The 21141-nt window shown below is 39.0% G+C and overlaps 1 protein-coding gene and 1 long non-coding RNA gene across 2 annotated transcripts; one reads left to right on the top strand and one right to left on the bottom strand.

Annotated features, from left to right (window-relative positions):
- The first annotated feature begins 5248 nt into the window (after positions 1-5248).
- LOC122092717 lies at positions 5249-8202 on the top strand. The gene is made up of 3 exons (XR_006144270.1): positions 5249-5733; positions 5939-5977; positions 7934-8202. It is a non-coding gene; the product is annotated as an uncharacterized LOC122092717 (long non-coding RNA).
- A 10937-nt stretch (positions 8203-19139) lies between these two features.
- Positions 19140-21141, bottom strand: LOC122093205 (putative F-box protein At3g25750). The gene is made up of 2 exons (XM_042663487.1): positions 21025-21141; positions 19140-20388 (listed from the first exon to the last, which is right to left on the bottom strand). Exon 2 carries the CDS (start codon positions 20380-20382, stop codon positions 19240-19242), a length of 1143 nt encoding a protein of 380 aa, XP_042519421.1. The 5' UTR covers positions 20383-20388; positions 21025-21141; the 3' UTR covers positions 19140-19239.

Raw genomic sequence — 21141 nt, 5'->3', positions numbered from 1 at the left:
CGGAGTTTGATATGTGTTTTAGTTCATTTGGATTGGTCGAGCTCTTGTGGGGATATCTTTTTCATTGAAATCCTTTTGATTCAGTAGTTTGACATGTGTTGGTTTTTTTTTATGCCAGAAAGCATTTTGGAAGATCACATCACACTTCTGATTCAAGATGTTGAAGAAATTTTTTAAGTTTGTCCTGTAAAGCAGGATTTGGTGGTTGATCTTCTGTTCTTTTGTCTCTAAGATCTTGTCGAAGGAAACAAATTTTATTTTTCCTTGAATTGAGCTTTGTTAAGGCTAATTGTTTGAGAAGGTTTACTTCTCTTTGGATCGGTTTGTTTCAGAATTCAACTGTAACTGTTTGTCTTAGAATGTTGGCAACTAGACCATTTGAATCAACAGAGAAATTGATAGATTAATGTTAAGAAAGGTGTTCAAAAAATTAGTGTCTGATTAATATCTTTGACTATGATAGAAGTAGTTTTGACAGTTGACACAGCTACCTTTGGTATTTAATATGTGCGTTGAATAATTTGTAATTGATTCTTAGTTTTTATCCATTGCTGAACTAGGACTCTTAGGAGTCTTCTCAAAACATTTGGTTGGAAAGATCCTCACCGCTATGAAGTTGAGATCTGTTCCAGAATCAACAAGAATTATCAGTTATACTGAGCAAGTTTTGTGATCCATTCTGCACAGTTGCAGTGGGAAAGTTGCCTACCAAATGGGGAGGCTAGGGAGGAGAAATTGTTGGTGGGGAAAGAGAGGGAAAAATAGAGGAAGAAAGAGGGAGAAGAGTGGAAGTCGAACACTATCACAGGGGGCAGAGATAAGAGACCGGGTGCTAGGAGGGGGGAGGGGTTCGCACGCCGGAGGGGGGAGAGGTTTACATGCTGGAGGGAAGAGAATCGCACGCCGGAGGGATGGATCGAGTTGCTGGTTACTGTACCATCTTCTTCTTCTTCTTGGTCGACCGAATGAGTCAGAGGAGTGAGATGGGAGATGGGAGATGGGAGATGGGAGATGGGTTTAGAAGAAGCAAATAAAAGAGAGGGCAATATTGTCCTCTCACAATAGGTGGGGGTATTTTGGGTATATTGTAAAAAAACTAACAGGTTTTCATTCATTTAACACGGTCGGCTAACGGCAGGGACCGATTTGAAATATTTTGAATTTTTAGGGGTTGGCTTTGATGTTTCGAAAAGTCCAAGGGATGGCGTTGAATAAGGACCAAAGTTCAGGGGGTGGCAATGCAATTTTCTCAAATAATAAAGAATGTACATGTCTCATATTTCTCTTTCTTCCATGAATATTCGGCTTCAATTTAAACAAGACTTCCTACGTGGGAAACCCCATAATAGTCCAATCTAGCTTATCCAAAACTTTTAAATTCCTAAAACTTTGATTTTTAGGTTTAATAGATAAACTCCTTAACAGTAACATCCCACCATTTCTCGAACATTCATATCGTGATAATACCATGTCATAGTACAGTTGCACCATTGTTGAGCTCCCACACATCAGAGAGCCTTTCATCAAGGAAAAAATTAAATATCCACACTCAGCTTCGGAATCAATTACATGGGAGATATATCCCATGTTGTTCGAGGCGGTAAGCATTTTTCTATCAAGACATCCGAAGGCATCTCCAATACGTCTTCATGAATCTATACCTAGAGTGTACATCAAGACTCCCACTCGATAATTTGACAAACTTGTATTTTTTTACATTGGCATTATTAATGGCCCCTTAACACTACAAGAAAAGTGGTCAATGACAGTACTTGAGTGAAGGCCTTTGGCGGCGTTTCCTGCAAATGCCGTTAAATATAAACATTCAACGGCGTTTTCCAACAAAAGTCGTCTTTTATAACACAATAAGCGGCATTTTGTATAAACCGCTGCTTTAAATTATATACAGTGGCATTTATTACCAAATGCCGCCGTATATATGAGTATTTGGAGGCAATTATTGGAAAAGGCTGCAGTATATAATTCTATTGGTGGCGCTTATTTCATAACGCCGTGGTATATAAGACTATTTGAGGTGTTTAGTAATAAATGCCGCCGTATATATGAGTATTTGGAGGCATTTATTGAAAAATGCTGCAGTATATAATCCTATTGGCGGCGTTTATTTCATAACGCCATCGTATATAATACTATTTGAGGCGTTTGGTAATAAATGCCGCCGTATATATGAGTGTTTGGAGGCATTTATTGGAAAATGCTGCAGTATATTCACGGCATTATGATATAACGCCATAGTATATAAGAATATTTGAGGCGTTTAGTAATAAATGCCGCCGTAAATATGAGTATTTAGAGGCATTTATCGGAAAATGTTGTAGTATATAATCCAATTGGCGGCATTTATTTCATAACGCCATGGTATATAAGACAGTTTGAGGCAGTACATAATCCTATTGGCGGCATTTATTACCAAACGCCAAATATTTGAGGCATTTAGGAACAAATGCCTCCTTATATATGAGTATTTACTGTACACATAATAACATTGAGGGCATTTCCTACTAAATGCCATAATTTATAAAAAAATAATAATAATAATAATAAAAAATAAAAAAAAATTTAAGCTTTTCTTGATAAAATGCCCCTATGAATTATAATACAATGAGAAAGGTGAAATCATATTTGTGGCGTTTACTATTACATGTAGTAATAGAATATATAATATAGTGTTTATGTTTTAATATCATTGAATATCTGTCTTTTTCCACTCAAAAAATCGAGCTCTATTCCCTTCACACTCCTTCATTCTTATAACCTTTGCACGTTCTTATATTCCCTCTATCAAATCTTTCTCACCACTCCTTGCCCGCTCTTCCGTTCTCCCTCGTTCTCTCTCTCTCTCTCTCTCTCTATACACTAGTCGACCAAAATGCCCTTATTAAGTTATCATAGAGAAATCATGTCATGGAACAAACATATATTAATTTTGTTGTTTTTCCAATAAAGAATCGAAAGGTATTATTGGTATTCCCTAATTAAATTTGTGAGGAATTCAGAAACTGACATATGCCCTTAAACCCTCGCTTCTCTCGCTTGTTGCCTAGCCCCATACCATGTATTGTCCTCAATTTCAACCATAATCTGTAGGAGACCAATATACTTAAATCGACTTCTCTCTCTCTCTCTCTCTCTCTCGCTCATTTCCCAACCTCATAGAAGTGGGAAAGAACTCCCTCATCTAGAGAGTTGCAAGTGTCAATTTAGTTGCGAGCAACAGGTAAATCCCCTTTACTCGACTTTGTTTCTCAATTATTTCTCCATTTTGATACCCAAATTTGTGTCATGTGATGCCCTGGCTGTAGAAAAACAGATAAACCCCTTTTATTTTTATTTTTAAGAGAGGATTCCCTAAAGGCAGCATGAATTCTGCACCAACACAAAGGCTAACGGGAGCGCTTACGAAAGCATTAAATGTGTTCCACCCCTAATTTTAAATATAATTAGGTGTAACCCCCTCGTTTTGAAAAAAAAAAAATTTGTACTTCCCCCCACTTGCATAACGAAATCACAAATAAATCTATTTTGTTAGTTGAAAAATCAATTAGTGGTGACATAAGGGTCAATATTTACTAAATGGCTAAAATACCCTTAAAGAAGGGTAAACTTACCATGCTACCCTTCATTGCAGATACCCTTAAATCAAGATGAAATCAATTAGGGATTCTACATCTTCGTTGCTAATCCTTCCTTCTTCGACGAATGCAAATTGACGAATGCATTGAATCTCATTCAAAGAAGCTTCGATGAAGGCTATTACTATCTCTTCAACTAGCCAGTTTATTCGGATCTTTGGAGTACCAGATCTTGCATTTCTTTGGAGTACAAAGGTTGAATGGGTGTGATTGCAGGCTGATGAGTGGTGATGTTGGTGATTGCGATGACTTGTGCTGCATCAATGATGCTTAAGCTAATGGCGGAATGATGCACAGGCCGATATGTGGTTGGCGCTACTGGTGACAGGCAACGACCAGTGTTGCGATGGAGGATCGTGACGGAATGGCAGTAGCTATAGGGCAACAATCATCACTAGTCAGATTCAGACCATTGTTGCATTTCTATATAATAACCACCACTGTTATTATATAGAGGGACATAATAGGGTGAAAAGTGTAAACCCCGAGGGGTTAGCGCAGATGGCTTGGAGGGGACACGGTACTCTACCTCAAGAAGCAAGGTCCCGTGAACAAACTTTCGCAATTGCACCTAATTTCTTGGGGCCACTGCATGAGAGTTTCCATCTCGGACTGACCCGGTCTTGTGTAAGTAGTATCACAGTGACCCTAGGGAGTAGTTGGGTCAAAGATCTAGACACCCTGGGTATTACAAAAAAAATGGGTGAAAAGTGTCTTTTTCAATTTTAAGTTAATAATTAGGGCTATAACAGGGTCAAGTTGGGCCGGGATTTTAAAACCCTAAGCCAACTAGGTTCCCTTAATTTGCTGGGCCTAGGCCCAGCCCAAATCTGACTTGAGGCTAAAAAAATCTACCCTTACCTGCCCTTAGGGCAGGACCATGCTAGGTTGACCCTGATTAGCCCTCACATGGGCTTGGGTTTGGTTCAACAAATTCAATGATGTTGTCCTAGGCTACTTAACATCCATAGATGATATTTTGCGACTGACATGCTGCTGCAACTCCAACTAATTCCTTCATATTTTTATTTTATTTTTTTTTAATATTTGTTCATGGTCTATCATGGGAGTTTTCATAGCTCATTCTAGAATCATAACGCTTTCCTTTCCCCATTTTAATTTTTGATTTGTTATTTGTGCTGGTTTCACCAAAACTCACGCTCACTTGTAATTTGGCTCCGAATATCACTTTCTAAGTCATCTTCTCTTGGCTTGGTAGCACCATGGTTCAATTCGCTTCTTACCATTTGAGGTGGCAGCCACGGCTCTAAAATCCTAGGGTCAATCCTAGGTCCAACCCAACTCTGAACTGTGGTTAGTGTTTTTTAACCCTAACTTACCCTTCAAGTTAAAAATCTTAGCCCAAGCTATGCGAATTAGCTCAGAACGGGCTAGGGTGGGTTTAGGCTATCAGGTCACAATTACACCCGTACTGATGGCATTATGCATAAGGGGTGGAACATTAAAATCTTTCTTATATATATATATATATATATATATGATTTTTGCTATATCAAATCCCTATTTGATGTCATGTCTATGGCAACAAAGACCCATATAAAAGGTGTTTTAATTTAAATTACACCATTCGGGGGCAGATTATACATAATGCCTGCCATTGAAAATCTTAAAATATTGGGAGCGAGCAAAAATCCAATCTCCCGCTTTTTCTCTTTCGCGCGCTTTTTTTTACATCGACCCTCTCTCAATTTCTCTCCGATTCTCTTAATCCCTCTCAATTTCTCTCCCATAATTGAGCGATTCCAGCCAACCGTTAATCGTGGCTCCTTCCATCTCTCCAAAGACTCCTACTGTCGTCACACCTCTCTCTCTCTCTCTCGCTTGCTCAACTGTGAGATTATATACATTCAGCTCTCTTGATTTTCCCTTGTTCTCTCTCTCTCTCTCCCATCTCTGCAAAGATATCATGGCTCCTACCATCTCTCCAACGAGTCCTACTCTCGTCACACCTCTCTCGCTCGACTGAGATTATAAAGATTTTCAATTCGCTCGATTTCTCCCATGTTCTCTCTCTCCCTCTCTCTCTCTCTCTCCCTCTCTTGACTGAGAATTGAACCAGGTAACGTGTCTCTCTCTCTCTCCTTCTCTGTCTTTTCGTTGTCCACTTCAACCCCTAGTCCATGGACAACCTATTGATTTGGGTTTTCTTCCCAAAGCCCTAGAACCTTAAGATTAATCCCAACAGTGTTATTTATTTTTTGCTTTCATTTTTAGTTGAATATTTGTCTCTAACTATTGTTTGCTCATCTTGCGGGTATTTCCAGAGATCATATGTCTCAACCCAACAACACACGGCCAATTAGGTATGATTCTTAATTCTGATTTTGAGATTTTTTTTTGGTTGATGAATCTACCAATAAATCAAGTAGTTTCATGTTTAAGATATAACACACAATGTGTTGATATGGCTGGAACTTACATTGAACAAAATTCCCCATTAATTGTTCTAAAGCACTCATGTTTTATCCTTCCTAATTATGTCTCCATATTCTTGAGAGTGCGGGCTAATATCAGGCTGTATCCTTTGTATGCTGTGTTATTTGTCTACTAGATTAATTCCTTCCTAGAAGTATCTGTAGGACAGTCTAGTCCGGATTGTTAACTAATCAGATTTTCAGTTCCAATAGACACCTATATAGACATCCTCTGTATGCCCCTATCAAGGGGTCTGCTCCTGAGTTTCCATGATAAACTATATGAGTACAGGAAATAGGAACTAAACAAAGGCCTCTACTCTTCAAATCCAGCTTTGACTCTCCTTTATCTTTCCTTTCCAAGCTTCCCCAGGGGTTCTGAATCAAACCAAAAAAATAAACAATACTCTCATCTTTCTTCTCTTCAGTTAATGTATGTAATTCTAAGAGAGATACTTTGTTCAAATTTTCTCATTATACCTTGTTTACATTTGATTTCATATATGGGTCACTCAATAGTTGCAATAAAAGGAAACACAATGTTGTTAATTAGTCTTTCTTCAGGGGACTGCCTCAGTATAATGGTTCAGTTGGTTGAACCCCATTTTAGCTCTATTGGCACTGACAAAGGTACAACCTTTAAGGGTCCCGCTCCAAGGCACTGGTCTGAACCATTTGTTCTTATTACATAAAGTAGGAGAAATATGGATTATGCAATTAATTACCTGCACTTGCTATTGGAGAAATTTTATATACCCAATTGCTTCCGACAGATGCAGTGTCAGTCTGGAAGAAACTATGAGTGGACAAAATTAAAAAATTTCAAACATGCCATATATTGAAGATTGGAAAGGTTATGGTTTTTCATGTTTACCTTCCCAATAGGTGTGTTCCAGGGCAGTGATCCTATCTCCCAACTTGACTTTAGTAGGCTGTAAATTTTTCAAGAAACAAATACTTGCATATAAGAATGGTAAATTTATACATTTTCATTGAGTAATTGGAACATCAAGAGTGTGTTTTTATTATTTCTTTTGTGTCATACAGAAAGATATATAGTGTATCATATGAAGTATATTCATGTACTTAATATTCATCATTAAGTTGTACTCATAAGATCTTAATAAATTCTCCTAATTAATTATACCTTCACAGATGAGCTTGTGGATTTCTCATGCTTGGACTTTTTAAAGAGAGTCTCTGATGATGTGTCTTCAGTTATTTTATTCTTCCCATCATTTTTAATTTCTGTTCCCCTCCCATTTCCCTTTGCTTGCATCAATGAACTTTATAAGTGTTTATAAACCAGATCTATTCTTACCTTTTCTACAAATTTGAATGTTTCACTCCTTTCAGTTCGTTTTACTCTATGACTATCTGATTATGTAAACCTTGTCTCGTTGAGATCCTAATGAATAGAGAGGTGATTCTTCTTTGTCAATCTGTTATGGATGTTCGTAATTGATGTAGTTGTATGATTTATATCTCTGTTACTGCATTTTTAATTTATATCCTTGTTCGTGAAGCCATATGACAGTAATTTAAACATGAGGGAGTGGGATGTCAGGATTTAAGCATTTAGTTAGGATTGTGAATAGATGTACAATTCGAAGTGAAAATTTTTTCAATGGAATGTAGATCTGCTTTGTTAATATTTTCTTTATTGGTTTTCATTTACTATCTCTATTCTCTACTATCACCCTGACTGCATGTCTTTTGGTTATGTAATTTTTCGTATGTAAGTTATCTTGGTGTGCATCAGTCTATTCGATCCTACTTGTGAAATAGTTGAATCTTTTATAGATCTTTAATAACAACTTGACTAATATTTTTCATTTTTTTCAGGTACTTGCATGGATTTTGTCCTCCACTTATATGATACAAAGTACGACTCGGGGATTGACTAGCTACCATGGTGTGTGAACATTTATTTTGAGAAGCTCATTATGTCACTGTTAGCTTGTGAGCTATAGATTTTTTATTTTTATTTTTATTTTTTTTTTAATTTAGTATTATCTATGGATATTGGATTTTTTTTATCTTCAAGATGACAATCTAGTTTATTACATGCTTTTTTCCAACTTAACTTTTGTAGGGAATATATAACCTTTTATTAGATTCTTGTGTATGGTCTTGTGAAAATCTATTAATTTTTTTGGATGAATAAATCAATTAGTTTTTATTCTTATACAAAATGAGAACAAGAAATGTAAGCATTTTCTTCAGTGATAAGTAAACAATAATATGTAATAATAATAATAATAATAAGAAAAATAGCGGCGTTTACTAATAAACGACACTATAGGTCTTTTGTTTTAAAATAAAAAAACATTTTTTGTAGTGGCGTTTAGCTGTTTATTAACACATGCCACTATATGTTCATTTGTTTGAAAATAAAAAATTATATTTCGCAGCATTTATTACTAAACGCCACTATATGCGTATATAATATTTTAGCTGCATTTATAAATAAATGTCGCCAAAGTATTTTAGCGGCATTTATAAATAAACGCTGCCAAAGTATTTTAGCGGCATTTATAAATAAACCTCGTCGAAGTATTTTAGTGGCATTTATAAATAAACAACGCTGAAGATATTTTACGGTGGCGTTTGCAAAATACGCCGTAGTTCTTTTGTGGCGGTGGATATAGCGGCGTTTGGGCGGCGTTTACCATAAATGCCGCCATAGCCATTTAGCGGAATTTGCACATTCTACGGCGGCACTTAAAAACGCCGCCATTGACCACTTTTCTTGTAGTGTAAACTTGACTGCTAAGTGTAGTAATCTCCGGTACTCCCTAGTCAATGGATTCCATAAAAATGTATGTACTCCCTAGTCAATGGATTCCATAAAAATGTATCATTGAAGAAGCTAGGTATTTCGGACCTCGAAACATTACCTCAGAGAAATGGGTTATCAAGCTTCGCTATTTCTTCCTCCTCATCACATATATCATAGTTTAAGAAATACAAATCAATTTTATAAGGCTTGATGATGACACTAGATTTGTTCCCAACTCATCGTTTGAATTGCAATTTGAATGTGGCATCTGCAGCAAAGACTTAGTGGGTCACGGAGGGAACCAGCCGACGGCGAGCCTTCCTCCTTCGAATCTTGATACGGCGGCGAGAATTCTTCTCCGGCAGCCTCCGGCGAAGCTTCGTCCCCTCCTCTCCAGGATCCAGGATCAGTCAGACTTTCCAGTTCTACTCTTGTACTAAGCAAGAAGATCACAGAGAGTCATTCCCGGGCTCTCCATAGAGAGTTGAACAAACTCTTTCTTGAGCGGAAAACACGATGACTTGATCTGAAGCTTAGGAACCAGATCAGAACTTCAAACAGCGGTGGAAGTGCAGATCAGATCCGAACTTCAGACAGCAGAGCAGAGCAGATTCGGTTCTCACGGCAGCAGAGCAGATCCGAACAAGCAGAGCAGATCAAAACGAGAGCAGAGCAGAGAAGGAGGGAGATCAGATCCAGTTTTCACGGCGTGTGAAGTGAGCAGGTCTGAAGTTCTCACGGAGTACGACGAGCAGGTCCGAGCAGATCCGACCAGATCCGAAGTTTTTCACGGCGTGTGAAGTACCAAAGAGCAGGTCTGAAGTTCTCACGGCGTCCGACGACAGGTCCGGCGTCCGACGAGCAGGTCCGGCGTCCGACGAGCAGATAAAATTTTGGGATCTTTGGTGCGTTTTGAGAGATGAACGACGAAGGAGAGTGTAGCTCGGAGGCGGAGGGAATTCTGGGATCCCATGGGGATCGGCCACCGGATAGAGGTAAACAAAAAAAAATCACTGATTTTTGGTCGACTGTACATAGGCTTCATTCCCTCCAGGATCCTGGGGAGGCCCCTAGCGTACAGCATGAGACTGAAACAGGTTCTGCCAGAAACATAGAGAAGGGGACTGAGAAGCAGTTTCAGGTGGAGGATACCATCGACGCTTTACCTGTATTCAGGGATGGCGGGATTGTCCAGAGGGAGAAATCCTATGCTACGGTGACGAAGAGATCCCTTCCGAACATCGAGAACCTTCCAGATCTGATTCATGCAGGGCCCCTCACCAAGGTAGTTATCCCTCAGGAAGCATATGAGGAGAAGCTGCAAAGTTTCGACTTTGCGCTGATCGGGAGAGTCAATTTTCGTTATATTTCAATGAATGATGTGCGAAGTGCTGCCAAGGAGGCCTGGAATCTGAAAGGCAGAGTAACTCTTGCTCCCTTAGGGAAAGGCTTCATTCTTCTCAGATTTGAAATCGAAGGGGACATGTCATCGATGTGGAAACGAGGTCCAGTTAAGGTGAAGGGACAAGTCATTCGATTTCAGCGTTGGCGTCCAGAATTTAGTATTCATGATGACCATACCCAAACTAAATTAGTTTGGATTCGCTATCCTGAATTGCCTATGGAATATTGGCATGAGCGAATTTTATTATCAATGGCAAAGGCCTCTGGCCGCCCTGTGGAGATAGACCGTCGGACGAGGAACGCTACTATGGGTAGCTATGCACGTATCCTCGTAGAGGTGGAACTTGGGGGTTCTCGTGTGGAGGAGATCCAGGTGGAGAGAAAGCAACCGAGAACGAACACTTTATTCTGGTTTAAACAGAGAATCTTGTATGAAGACGAGATTGACAGATGCTCGTTTTGTAAAAAACTGGGTCACTCTATCAAACAATGCAGGGAGAAGAAAGATAAGGAGAGGTCCGATGAAGGCTTAAGGGGAGATGCTGCTGTGAATTTGGACCAAGGAGGTGGTGGCCGGACAGAGGATGGGCAGCTCTCACCGGCGGCAAATCCTGATGTTTCTTGTGACATGGAAAGGGCTAATTTGGAAGGATATATTCAGCCTCTTTTGATTAAGGAAAATACAATAAATAATGGAGATCTTCCAATGGGAGATTCCACTACAATTTTGGACGGTAGTATGGAAAGGAATCAAGGTGATTTGGAGATATTCCTCCCAATATCTCACGTTCCTACTACAAATGACCATGATCTATTTATGGTGGATAATCCACTTGGTGAAGGTGGATATGAATATGGATCAGACCCAGCTGAATCTGATTTCTCTTCCTCTGAGAAGGAAACGCAGGCTTCTGGGGAAGAAAATATGAATAAGGCTGCTGGTCCGATCATGGTAGATGTACCAGAAAATACGGGGAGTGAGAAGATACAGCGTAAATTACGTCCTCGCAAGAATAGAGTGTCGTATACCGCTGCTCGTGGAGGAAGAACCCAAGTCAGAGGTGGCAAGAGTGGGAGAACTCAAAACTGGGGCGAGGAGGTTCATGTGGTCTCTAGCATGGCGTCATCTCAGTACTTAGGAGGCAAGATGATTATTCAACACCAAGAGATTGCGGAACTGGATAATGCCATATGCCGGGCAGAGGAAGAAAGTAGAAAAGGGAAGACAATTGCAGTGACGGGGCAGGCGTCAAGGTCTGACCGTGAGACTGTGCTCCATAGGTGATTTAATGAAGATCCTGTTTTGGAATATCAGAGGGATGCGAAAGGCGCTCGGTAAACGTGCCTTGAGGGACATTATAATTAAGAAGGACCCAGACCTTCTGTGTATTGCAGAGCCGATGATCTCTGTGAGTGATTTTCCTAATCTATTTTTTAATAAATTGGGATTTCATAGCGATTTTATCTTTAATCATAGAGCAGATAGAGTCTCTAACCTGTGGATTCTTTGGAAGCGCAATCTGAGAATGCCCGTGGTTGTCTCTAATTCAGAGCAACATATAACTGCCTCTATGTCTTGGGGGGCTCATCGAATTCAGGTGACATTTGTGCATGCCAGCTGCTTCAGAGCAGAGAGAAGAATTTTATGGACGCTTTTGGCGGCTGATTCCCCTTTGGTTCCTACCCCGTGGGCGTTGATGGGTGATTTCAACGCCACTCTTCACTCTCATGAAAAGCGAGGCCCAGGGAACTTTAGTCTAGGCTCTGCAGCGGAGTTTGGAGCCATGGTAGATGCTTGCTCCATGTCTCAGGCTCCCTCGATTGGCAGAAAATTCACTTGGACAAACAATCGACGCAGTGGAAATGTTTGTTCGGTTCTGGACAGAAGTTTCTGTAACGAAGAATGGCTTGACAGTTTTCAGAATTGTTCTCAATATGTTCTTCAACGTATTGGTTCTGATCATGCCCCATTGCTTCTTATGTCTGATTATAGTCAGAGGCCTCATAATTGCCCATTTAGATTTCACCGATTCTGGATGGATCATGACGATTTTGATAGAGTGGTGGCGGATTCTTGGTCGGAATGGATTTCGGGAGCGCCTATATATGTCCTTGTCAATAAGCTTAAAAAACTCAAGGGTGTGATCAGAGACTGGGCAAGGTCTGTTTTCCCCATCTGGATAGGGCGCTGGAAGAGGCAAAGAGGGATTTAGCTCAGATTCAGGAGCAGATTGATATACAAGGTATGGATGATCAGTTATTTGCCTTGGAGGCTGAGGCTAAGACTACACTGATCAAGGTCATGGAGAATCATGAAAAAATGTGGGCTGAAAAAGCAAGGATTAGATGGCTGAAATTTGGTGATAGGAATTCCAAATTCTTCCACCTTTCGACAAAAATGAGGAGGAATAAGAATACGATTAGATCACTTAAGAAGCAGGACGGCTCTATGGTTGATGATCCCATCCAAATAGGGAACTACATAGTGGATTTCTATGAGAATTTTCACAAAATTACCCCGACGGTTCAGCATGAGGAATTACTGGATAATATTCCCTTGATCTTGAACCAAGCTGATCAGTACCACTTGGATGGCCTCCCTGGTGATGCTGAGATTAAAAAGGCTGTGTGGGAGCTTGATCCGGATAGCTCGCCTGGTCCTGACGGCTTCCCTGGGGCTTTTTTCAGAAGATGCTGGAACATTGTGGAAAAAGAAGTGAGCAATGCAGTCAGATTCTTTTTCAGCTCGAGCTACATGCCGCAGGGTGTGAATAATAATTTCCTTGTGTTGATTCCAAAGGTAGATGGGGCTGATAATCTAGGTAACTTCCGGCCCCTATGCATGGGCAATTTCTTCTGCAAAATTATTACAAAGGTGATGGCATTGAGGTTGGAGCCTCTGCTTCCCAGATTAATATCTGATGAGCAAGGAGCTTTTCAAAAAGGAAAGATTATCCATGATAATATTACTGTTGCTTCAGAGCTTGCAAACTTGATGTTCTCATCCACCAGAGGAGGGGGTATTGGAATAAAAATTGATATCAGGAAAGCCTATGATACAATTGACTGGAATTTTATCTTTCAGGTTATGCATAGATTTGGTTTTTCTGAGCGATGGACAGGTTGGCTCAACCAAATTCTAATATCTTCTAAGATTTCAATTCTAGTTAATGGAGGTCCGCAAGGCTTTTTTAATGTGGAACGAGGCCTGAGACAAGGTGATCCGATTTCGCCGATGCTGTTTATCATTGCAGAAGAAGTTCTATCTCGGGGATTGAAGGGGTTAATCCAGTCGAACCAAATAAAGCCAATTCAGGGACCAAGTGGCGCTGAAACTCCAGGGCACATTTTGTTTGCGGATGATATCTTTATATTCACCAATGCTTCCCAGAGGTATGTCCACAATCTAAAAAATGTTTTGATAAAATATCAAGAATTTTCAGGTCAATGCATCAATCTAGATAAAAGTAAGCTCTTCCTCGGCAAGATTAATTCAGCAAGGAGGCAAAATATCTCTAATATTTTGGGAATTCGAAGTTGTTGTTTCCCTACAAAATATTTAGGGGTTGAAATCTTTAAGGGTCGGTTAAAAAAAACTGCCCTCATGACTGTTATGGACAGTGTGAAGAAGCGCCTTGCAGGGTGGAAGGGTAAGCTTCTTTCAATGGCGGGAAGAACAGAATTAGTCAGATCTGTGATTTCTAGTATCCCTACTCACAATTTTGCTGTATACTGGTGGCCCTCATCTCTTTTAGCTACTATGGAGAGGTGGATGCGAAACTTTATATGGACAGGGGAGGTGGAAAGTATGAGAGCAATTACAGTGAAGTGGAATACTCTGTGCAAGCCCAAAGAAGAAGGGGGTCTAGGGATCAGAAAGCTAAGAGATTCAAATAAAGCTATGTTGTGTAAAATGGTTTGGAGAATTAAACATGGGAAATCGAATGCTAGTTCATTTCTTCGTGCAAGATTTGTTAAAAAGGATGGTAAATTTTCCAAGGGAAGCAGGCCTTCATCAATTGCCCTAGGGATTCGGAAGTCATGGGATTTTGTGTCAGACCACGAGAGGTGGGTTATTGGCAATGGTAATTTGACAAACTTCTGGAAGGATAAATGGTGGGGACCTAAATCTCTGATGGAGGAGATAAAGACTATGGGCCTTTCCCCCCCTAATACTAATGCCAAAGTGTGTGATTTTATCCAGGATGGTCAATGGAATTTCCCTATAGTACAGTCGGTACTTCTAAATAATATTTTTACCTCTATCAAGAAGATAGCTATTTGCCCTGATCAGAGGGAGGACTTCTGCGCCTGGGAATTATCTCCTATGGGGAAATTTTCTACGGCTTCTGCATGGGATGAAATTAGAGAAAAATCACCAAAAGTCCCTTGGTTCTCTTTGATTTGGAGGAAAGGTCTTCCTCCACGGTATTCTACCTTAGGATGGCGGCTTGCTCATAGGAAACTTCCAACAGACGAGCTGATCAAAGCGAAAGGTATCATGATGGCATCGAGATGCTTCCTTTGCAACCAAGATGAAGACGGCATTGACCATGTATTTATTCACTGTCCATACTCAACTGGCATATGGGAAAGGTTCTGTGTTTGTTTTGGGATTTATTGGACGATGCATCAATCTATAGAAGGATTGATAACATGGTGGAAATCCAAGGCAAGAATCTTAAACTTAAAAAACCCATGGCTGCTGAGCTTCTCAATCATTGCCACTAATATTTGGTGGGAGAGAAATAGACGAAGCCATGAGGACAAGGCTCGATCTGATGTGCATATTTTTAAATTAATTTGCCATGAGATTGGTCTTTGCTTGGGTAGTTCGAAGGGTGAAGTGAAGAGTATCAGCGATCTCTTATGCTGCAGGAAATTGGGGTTACATGTAGAGGCCCCTAAGTATGTTCCGCCCCTAGAAGTTCATTGGTGTAAACCCCATTCAAATTGGTTTAAAATCAATGTAGATGGGAGTTCTCTGGGAAATCCAGGAAGGGCAGGTGCGGGTGGCATTGCTCGTAACAAAGAGGGTCAGATTTGCAACTCTTTCAGTATTTATTTAGGCATTAAAAAAATCTTTGAGGCTGAGTTTGAAGCGGTTTTGGAAGGACTAATCATGGCAAAGAGATATGGGGCGACTGAAGTGTGGGTTGAGTCAGATTCGGCTGGTGTAGTGTCTGCTGTGCAGAAGAACCAAGTTCCATGGTTAGTGCTTCAACGATGGAGAGCGATTCTCCCATATTTGAATTCTATTTCGTGGAAAATTTCTCATTGTTTTCGCGAGGCAAATGTGGTTGCAGATTATTTGGCAAGGAAGGCTTCAAAATCAGGAATCACAGAGACCTCTGTGACATTCCCCAGTCATATTATGATGGAGATTGAAAATGATGCAATGGACAGGCATAGATTTAGATTCTGCTAGGGTGTTTCTTGCTCTCTCTGCTGATGGCCATGCCGAAGGTGGAGAGAGTAAGTTTCTCTAGGGGTCTCGGCTGTGCTCCCTTTCTTTTATGTTGGTGTATTTTCCCCTTTTATTTTAATAATATCATCTTTTAACAAAAAAAAAAAAAAAAAAAGTGGGTCATATTCAAAAAGCATTTTCAAGAAACTTGGATCAGAAACAAGCCTACTTGAAAGAAAGTTAATGATGATATCTTGAGCTAGAGAGTTCAAATTTCAACTCTATGAGAAATTCAATTTATCTCAATTTATTTTACTTTATACTAAATGAAAACAATTGTCAAGAATTATTCAAAACACATGTAAACATAAGAATACGGTAAATAAATAGTAACATAAACCATACCAAACAGAGTCATAATCCTTCAAGGGACACATTGTAATAAATTATAGTCTAACAAAACAATCAAATTAGTTAGGTAGAAAAGAAAGAAAGAAGAAAGAAAAAGAAATAATGTTATTTCTTGATTTCAACAAACACTTCAAAAGTAAACCACATTAGCAGGTAAGCTACAGCACTACCATTAAAATCATAATTTTCCAAGTCATTGTCATTGGATCAATAATTTATAATAAGCATAAATGCTTACTTGCTTATTGGTTTCCCCCAATGTCTCAATCTTTTCCCAAATGATAATATCAGCCATATCCACAGATCTCTGCCATATCTGGTAATAATGTTATGTATTTATAGATAATTTCATGTTGGTGAAGATTGATTAGTTTTGATACAGAATTCCATCATAGCTAGTGATAATGCCACAATATTTATATATAGATGCTTTCACGTATATGGAGTGAAGGTTGGTTAGTTTTATGTGAATATATACTCATCGCATACTCATGCCATTGCACGATGAAAGTAGATAATTGTGAATACTCATCTCATATTCATATGAAATGAATGTTTGAATAGGTAAGATAAATATTATATGCTAAATAAGGGTATACATATATAGATTAGTCAATCACAATGGGTGGTAATCCTTCGAATAAGAGCTCAAGTAATAGATATCTTTGGTAAGGAATAGAAAGTTCAAATAGATAAATTTTATCTGAAATTTATATCCTTCTTGTTCAAACGCAACCAACTCCATCGACCATGCACTAAAATTTCAGTTGAAATGAATTACCTCTGGGCTATATTTGAATAGAAAAGTTTGATCCTTTGGCAGTTTAATGAGAAATACATTGTCTGAGATACAATTGAGGAGAACCTTTAAACTTTTCTTTTGGGTGCTAGGCCCTACACCTGGGGCCAGACAAGGACCAAGTGGGGTCAGATAGGGACCCTTATGGACCCTACTAAAAGAAAGCCTACCATTTTTTAATATCACCAGAAGCAACAATCATCCCATTATTACGCAAGCCAAACCCATGTTTTGAAGCCACAAATTTTGTGCTTGCCATTCTAATGATTTTCCACGGCAACTATTAATCAAGAGAGAACAGTTGAGAGGATATTTGCTAGGTCATTACCTGTCCCTCTCTCTCTCTCACTCACACATAGGCTCTGAACAGTCCGTAGATCTACTATGTTTTTTGTTGTTAAATGATCTTTTTCCATTCAACCACTAACAACATACTAACATTGCCAGTTTCTGGGGCTTCAAGTAATATTTCCAAAATTTAGGCGTATCAATCAATCTGGCCATAGTAAGGGGGGGCCAAGTAAATTTTTTACTAGGTTATTTAAAATGCTATTTTTCAACAATGGTTAATCTTCTTCTAATTTTAACCAAAAAAATAAAAAATCTTCTAATGGCGCGTTAAAGGTGGACTAGGGTGCAATGGAAAGGTTACTTGATTGTTACTGCAACCTAATTATCGTGGGTATATTATGACCCTTCCCAAACCCACAACTCATTGTTGACCAAAAACAAAATCGTTGGAAAAACTAAATTATAGAATACCTGTAATTATATCTTCTTGTTTAAATCTCTAATAAAATCTGTAGACAGAACATTGTCGAAAAAAAGTGTGTCCTAATGCAAGAGGCTCTAGCTATTTTAGGGTTTGGGAAAGACATATGTAAGTAGCCTTACCCCATACAAGAGGCTGTCGGCAGGGTCATTTAAGAGGAAAATTTAATCTTCCCATCAATCATTTTTATAAAATGTTTGGTTAGATAGCCGACCTTGGTGCCACAATAAGGTGTTGCTCCATAGTGAACAAGAGGTCATGGGTTTGAGTCCAGAAATTGCCAACTTTACAGTGATGAGAACCTCGCGCACTGGTCTTGCCCTTTATACAATGATTTGATCATATAATTAACAGCCAACTCTAGGTCTTATAGTGCTATATTAGTACTAGTCTTTTGTTTCGGATACAGCAAAATAAAATTGGAATTCTTTATTAATTAAGATATATTCATTTGTTAAACCATTATAGATCTTTCTCTGTATTTTTCAATCTGTTATATTAAAGGATGTTCAGAGAGAACTTTATTGATCATGTCAACCTTTAATATAAGCAGCAAGAAGAGATTATCGAATGTCTTGATGGCTGGTAATCAGAAAATTCATGAATCGGTTAAGGCTAAAATTTTGGGTAGCAGTGATCTATTAGAGGAAATTTGCCTGGTTTTGTCACTAGGACATGTACTGGTGATTGTTGAGAAGTCGGAATCTCTATTAAATTGTATGTAGTGTGGCATGTATGTACATTTTTTGTTTATATACTTGCTGTGACTTTCTTGGTGTATGGTGCCTAGTCCTCACCCTTTCCCCCCAAACCTCGCACATGTGGGAGTCGTGTGCACCGGATACCTTTTTTTTTTAAATCTTGCTGTGAATTTCACGGAAAGCCAGCATAAGCTGAAGCTCTGTCTTCTTATTCATTCTTACATGTGAGTATAGGAAGGGGGAGGGGGGAACACACCAAATACAAACTCAGACACCAATGTTACAAGAGTCGATCCACTGATCTCTTGGAGCAGCGTTAGGTTTATCCAATGATCCACTGACCTCCTGGCATCTGCTCTTCAAGTAAAAGTTGCAAGGCCGTGCCTAGAGCATTAGGCATTGCTGTATTAGGTTTCCAATGGTGGGCGACAGACTTACAGTGGTTTGAAAGCTGCATTTGTAGGGATTTGATGGCATTTTATGACATACAGCGATGCAAAAAACTACAATTGTAAGTAACTTTTGGACTTGGATCATTTGTGGCACAACATGGTGTATGACGTGCATCCAATGCTCAGAAATGCCTTGGGCTCCATGCTTGAGCTTTTCTGACCGTTGGATACGTGCCAGACACTATGTTGCGCCACAGAGGAGTTCAACATATCTTACATTGAATGCTTACAAGATAGAGAGCCTCCTCCATTCCTAACCCTTAAACGGAAATGTATAAATTTAGAACTCGATTCATAACATTTTTGCATTAGATAGGATGAAGTAATGGAGAGCCATTTCAAATAATATAGCATAAAAAAATACATTATACCCCATAAATTAGGAACATAGATACCCATCTTAACCAAACCCCTCCCCTACTACTAAGAAATTGGAGTGACCCAAATGGGCGGAGACCACAAGTAATGTGAATAAGTTGAGATGCTGTTATCTTCCAAGTGAAATGCACACAAATCGTAACCAGCCGGCCTGCCAGCTGACCAGGATCCAAGCTGGTAGAAATATATGGAGTTTCCTTTAAATCCAGGGTAGTCAATTGCTGAGAAAGAGAAGCTAGTAACTTTGTCAATAAATAGCATTTCATCACCCAAGCACTTCACCATAATCCAACACTGTCCCTTCAAATCTAACTTGAATATCTTGAAAACTGGCACATTTAAGCAATCAGATTTTAGAACAACCAACAACTCTCCAAGACATTCCACCAAATGAAAGCACATATTCCCCCAAGTAGTGTAAGAGCAATATTCTTTTCTTATTGGAAGATCAATCTTCCAGACTCTTTGTTTTGGTGGAGGAGGATGAGCAATGTTACAACTTGTTACTTTTAGATGAGGGCGAAACTCCAAAAGCATAAGATCAAATCGGCAAGTAATGGCATATACTTTTCCACGGTAGAAAATAATGTCTTGAATCATGAAATGGTTATTTTTGAATACAGTCCAATTCTTATCCCCTGGTCTACAGAAAGCTAAATAGCCCGAAGGTAAACATTTTTGTTGACAATATATAAATTGGTGGCGGTGTCGATTAATCGCCATGACCACACAATCACCAGCAGAAGCATGACTAGAAGGCGACATCGACATTAATATAGTCTTAGGAATGTTGTGTCTATAAGGAAGAGTAACTATAGATGGAAGGAAAATTAGTTGCCCAGTCATTGGATTCAAAAGGAAAGGGCGTCCCAGCTTACGTTTCAGTATCAACCATCCCTTGCTAGAACCCCAACACTCATTAGCACGATAGGCTTGAGGTGGCAATTCTAACTTGGAAAGTTTGCCATGGGAGAGACTGAAAAACCATGGAATTTTGTTCTTGACAGCAAGAGCAATCCATAGGCAAGACCTACAGACTGCACGAAAACGATGGAAGCTCACCTTGTCTAACTTGTTTACGATCAATATCATGATATCCCTAGGAAGTGCAACCATTGAATTATTATTGACATCATTGTAATCAGTAGCTAGGCAAGAAGCAATAGTATTGAAAGCCATTCTAGCCATTCTAACCTGCAAATACATGAAATCAATGGAGTAAATACAAGAAAAATTAAAAATAAAAAATGAAAAACTTTGAGTAGGGTAGTTTCTAGTTATCTCACTCTTCCACATGATCTAGTCCAATCTTTGTTCTATACTTGTAAAATCTGAGCTAAGGCTTCTCTCTCTCTCTCTTCTACTTCATAATCACTTTTATTGGATTTTAATTGGTTGTGACGTAGTCTCCCCAGCTCCTAAAACCTCTACTTCCCCTTCCTAATATTTATCCACTTTTATTGTTTAACGGTTCCTCTAACCCTCTTTCATTATTTTTAGTAGTTAGTTTTTTCTAAGTAAAATTCCTTACTAGTTACCTGATTACTTCCATTTCTTTTCTTTCCTTATCTACTTCTAAATTTTTTAATCCAAATCCGAATTTCTATACCACCGCCCAAAAAAAAAAAAAAAAATCCTTCCAAAGGACTCAATCTTATCAAGATGTATTCTTTCTTCCCAATTCTCAAATCTAGAATATCTTACTGCCCTCCTAATAAGGGCATCAACAACTGAATTGACTTCTCGAAAACAATGGGATGTATACCACTGCATGAAAGAAACGTTAAAATTCAAATGAAATTAAGAAAAGAAAAGAAAAGATTTGAGTACCTGTAGCGACTGATCGTCAACTACATGGATTTTATGATCCACTGGGGGAGTTATCTGACTCTGCCTCCTTGATCCAATCTTTCGTTCTTAACTTCTCTTTCATTCACGGTGATGGAC

Source organism: Macadamia integrifolia, chromosome 11 (assembly GCF_013358625.1).
Source record: "Macadamia integrifolia cultivar HAES 741 chromosome 11, SCU_Mint_v3, whole genome shotgun sequence".
Taxonomy (NCBI): Eukaryota; Viridiplantae; Streptophyta; class Magnoliopsida; order Proteales; family Proteaceae; genus Macadamia; species Macadamia integrifolia.
The sequence above is the reverse complement of the archived record's forward strand: the minus strand, read 5'-3'. Positions and strand labels throughout refer to the sequence as shown.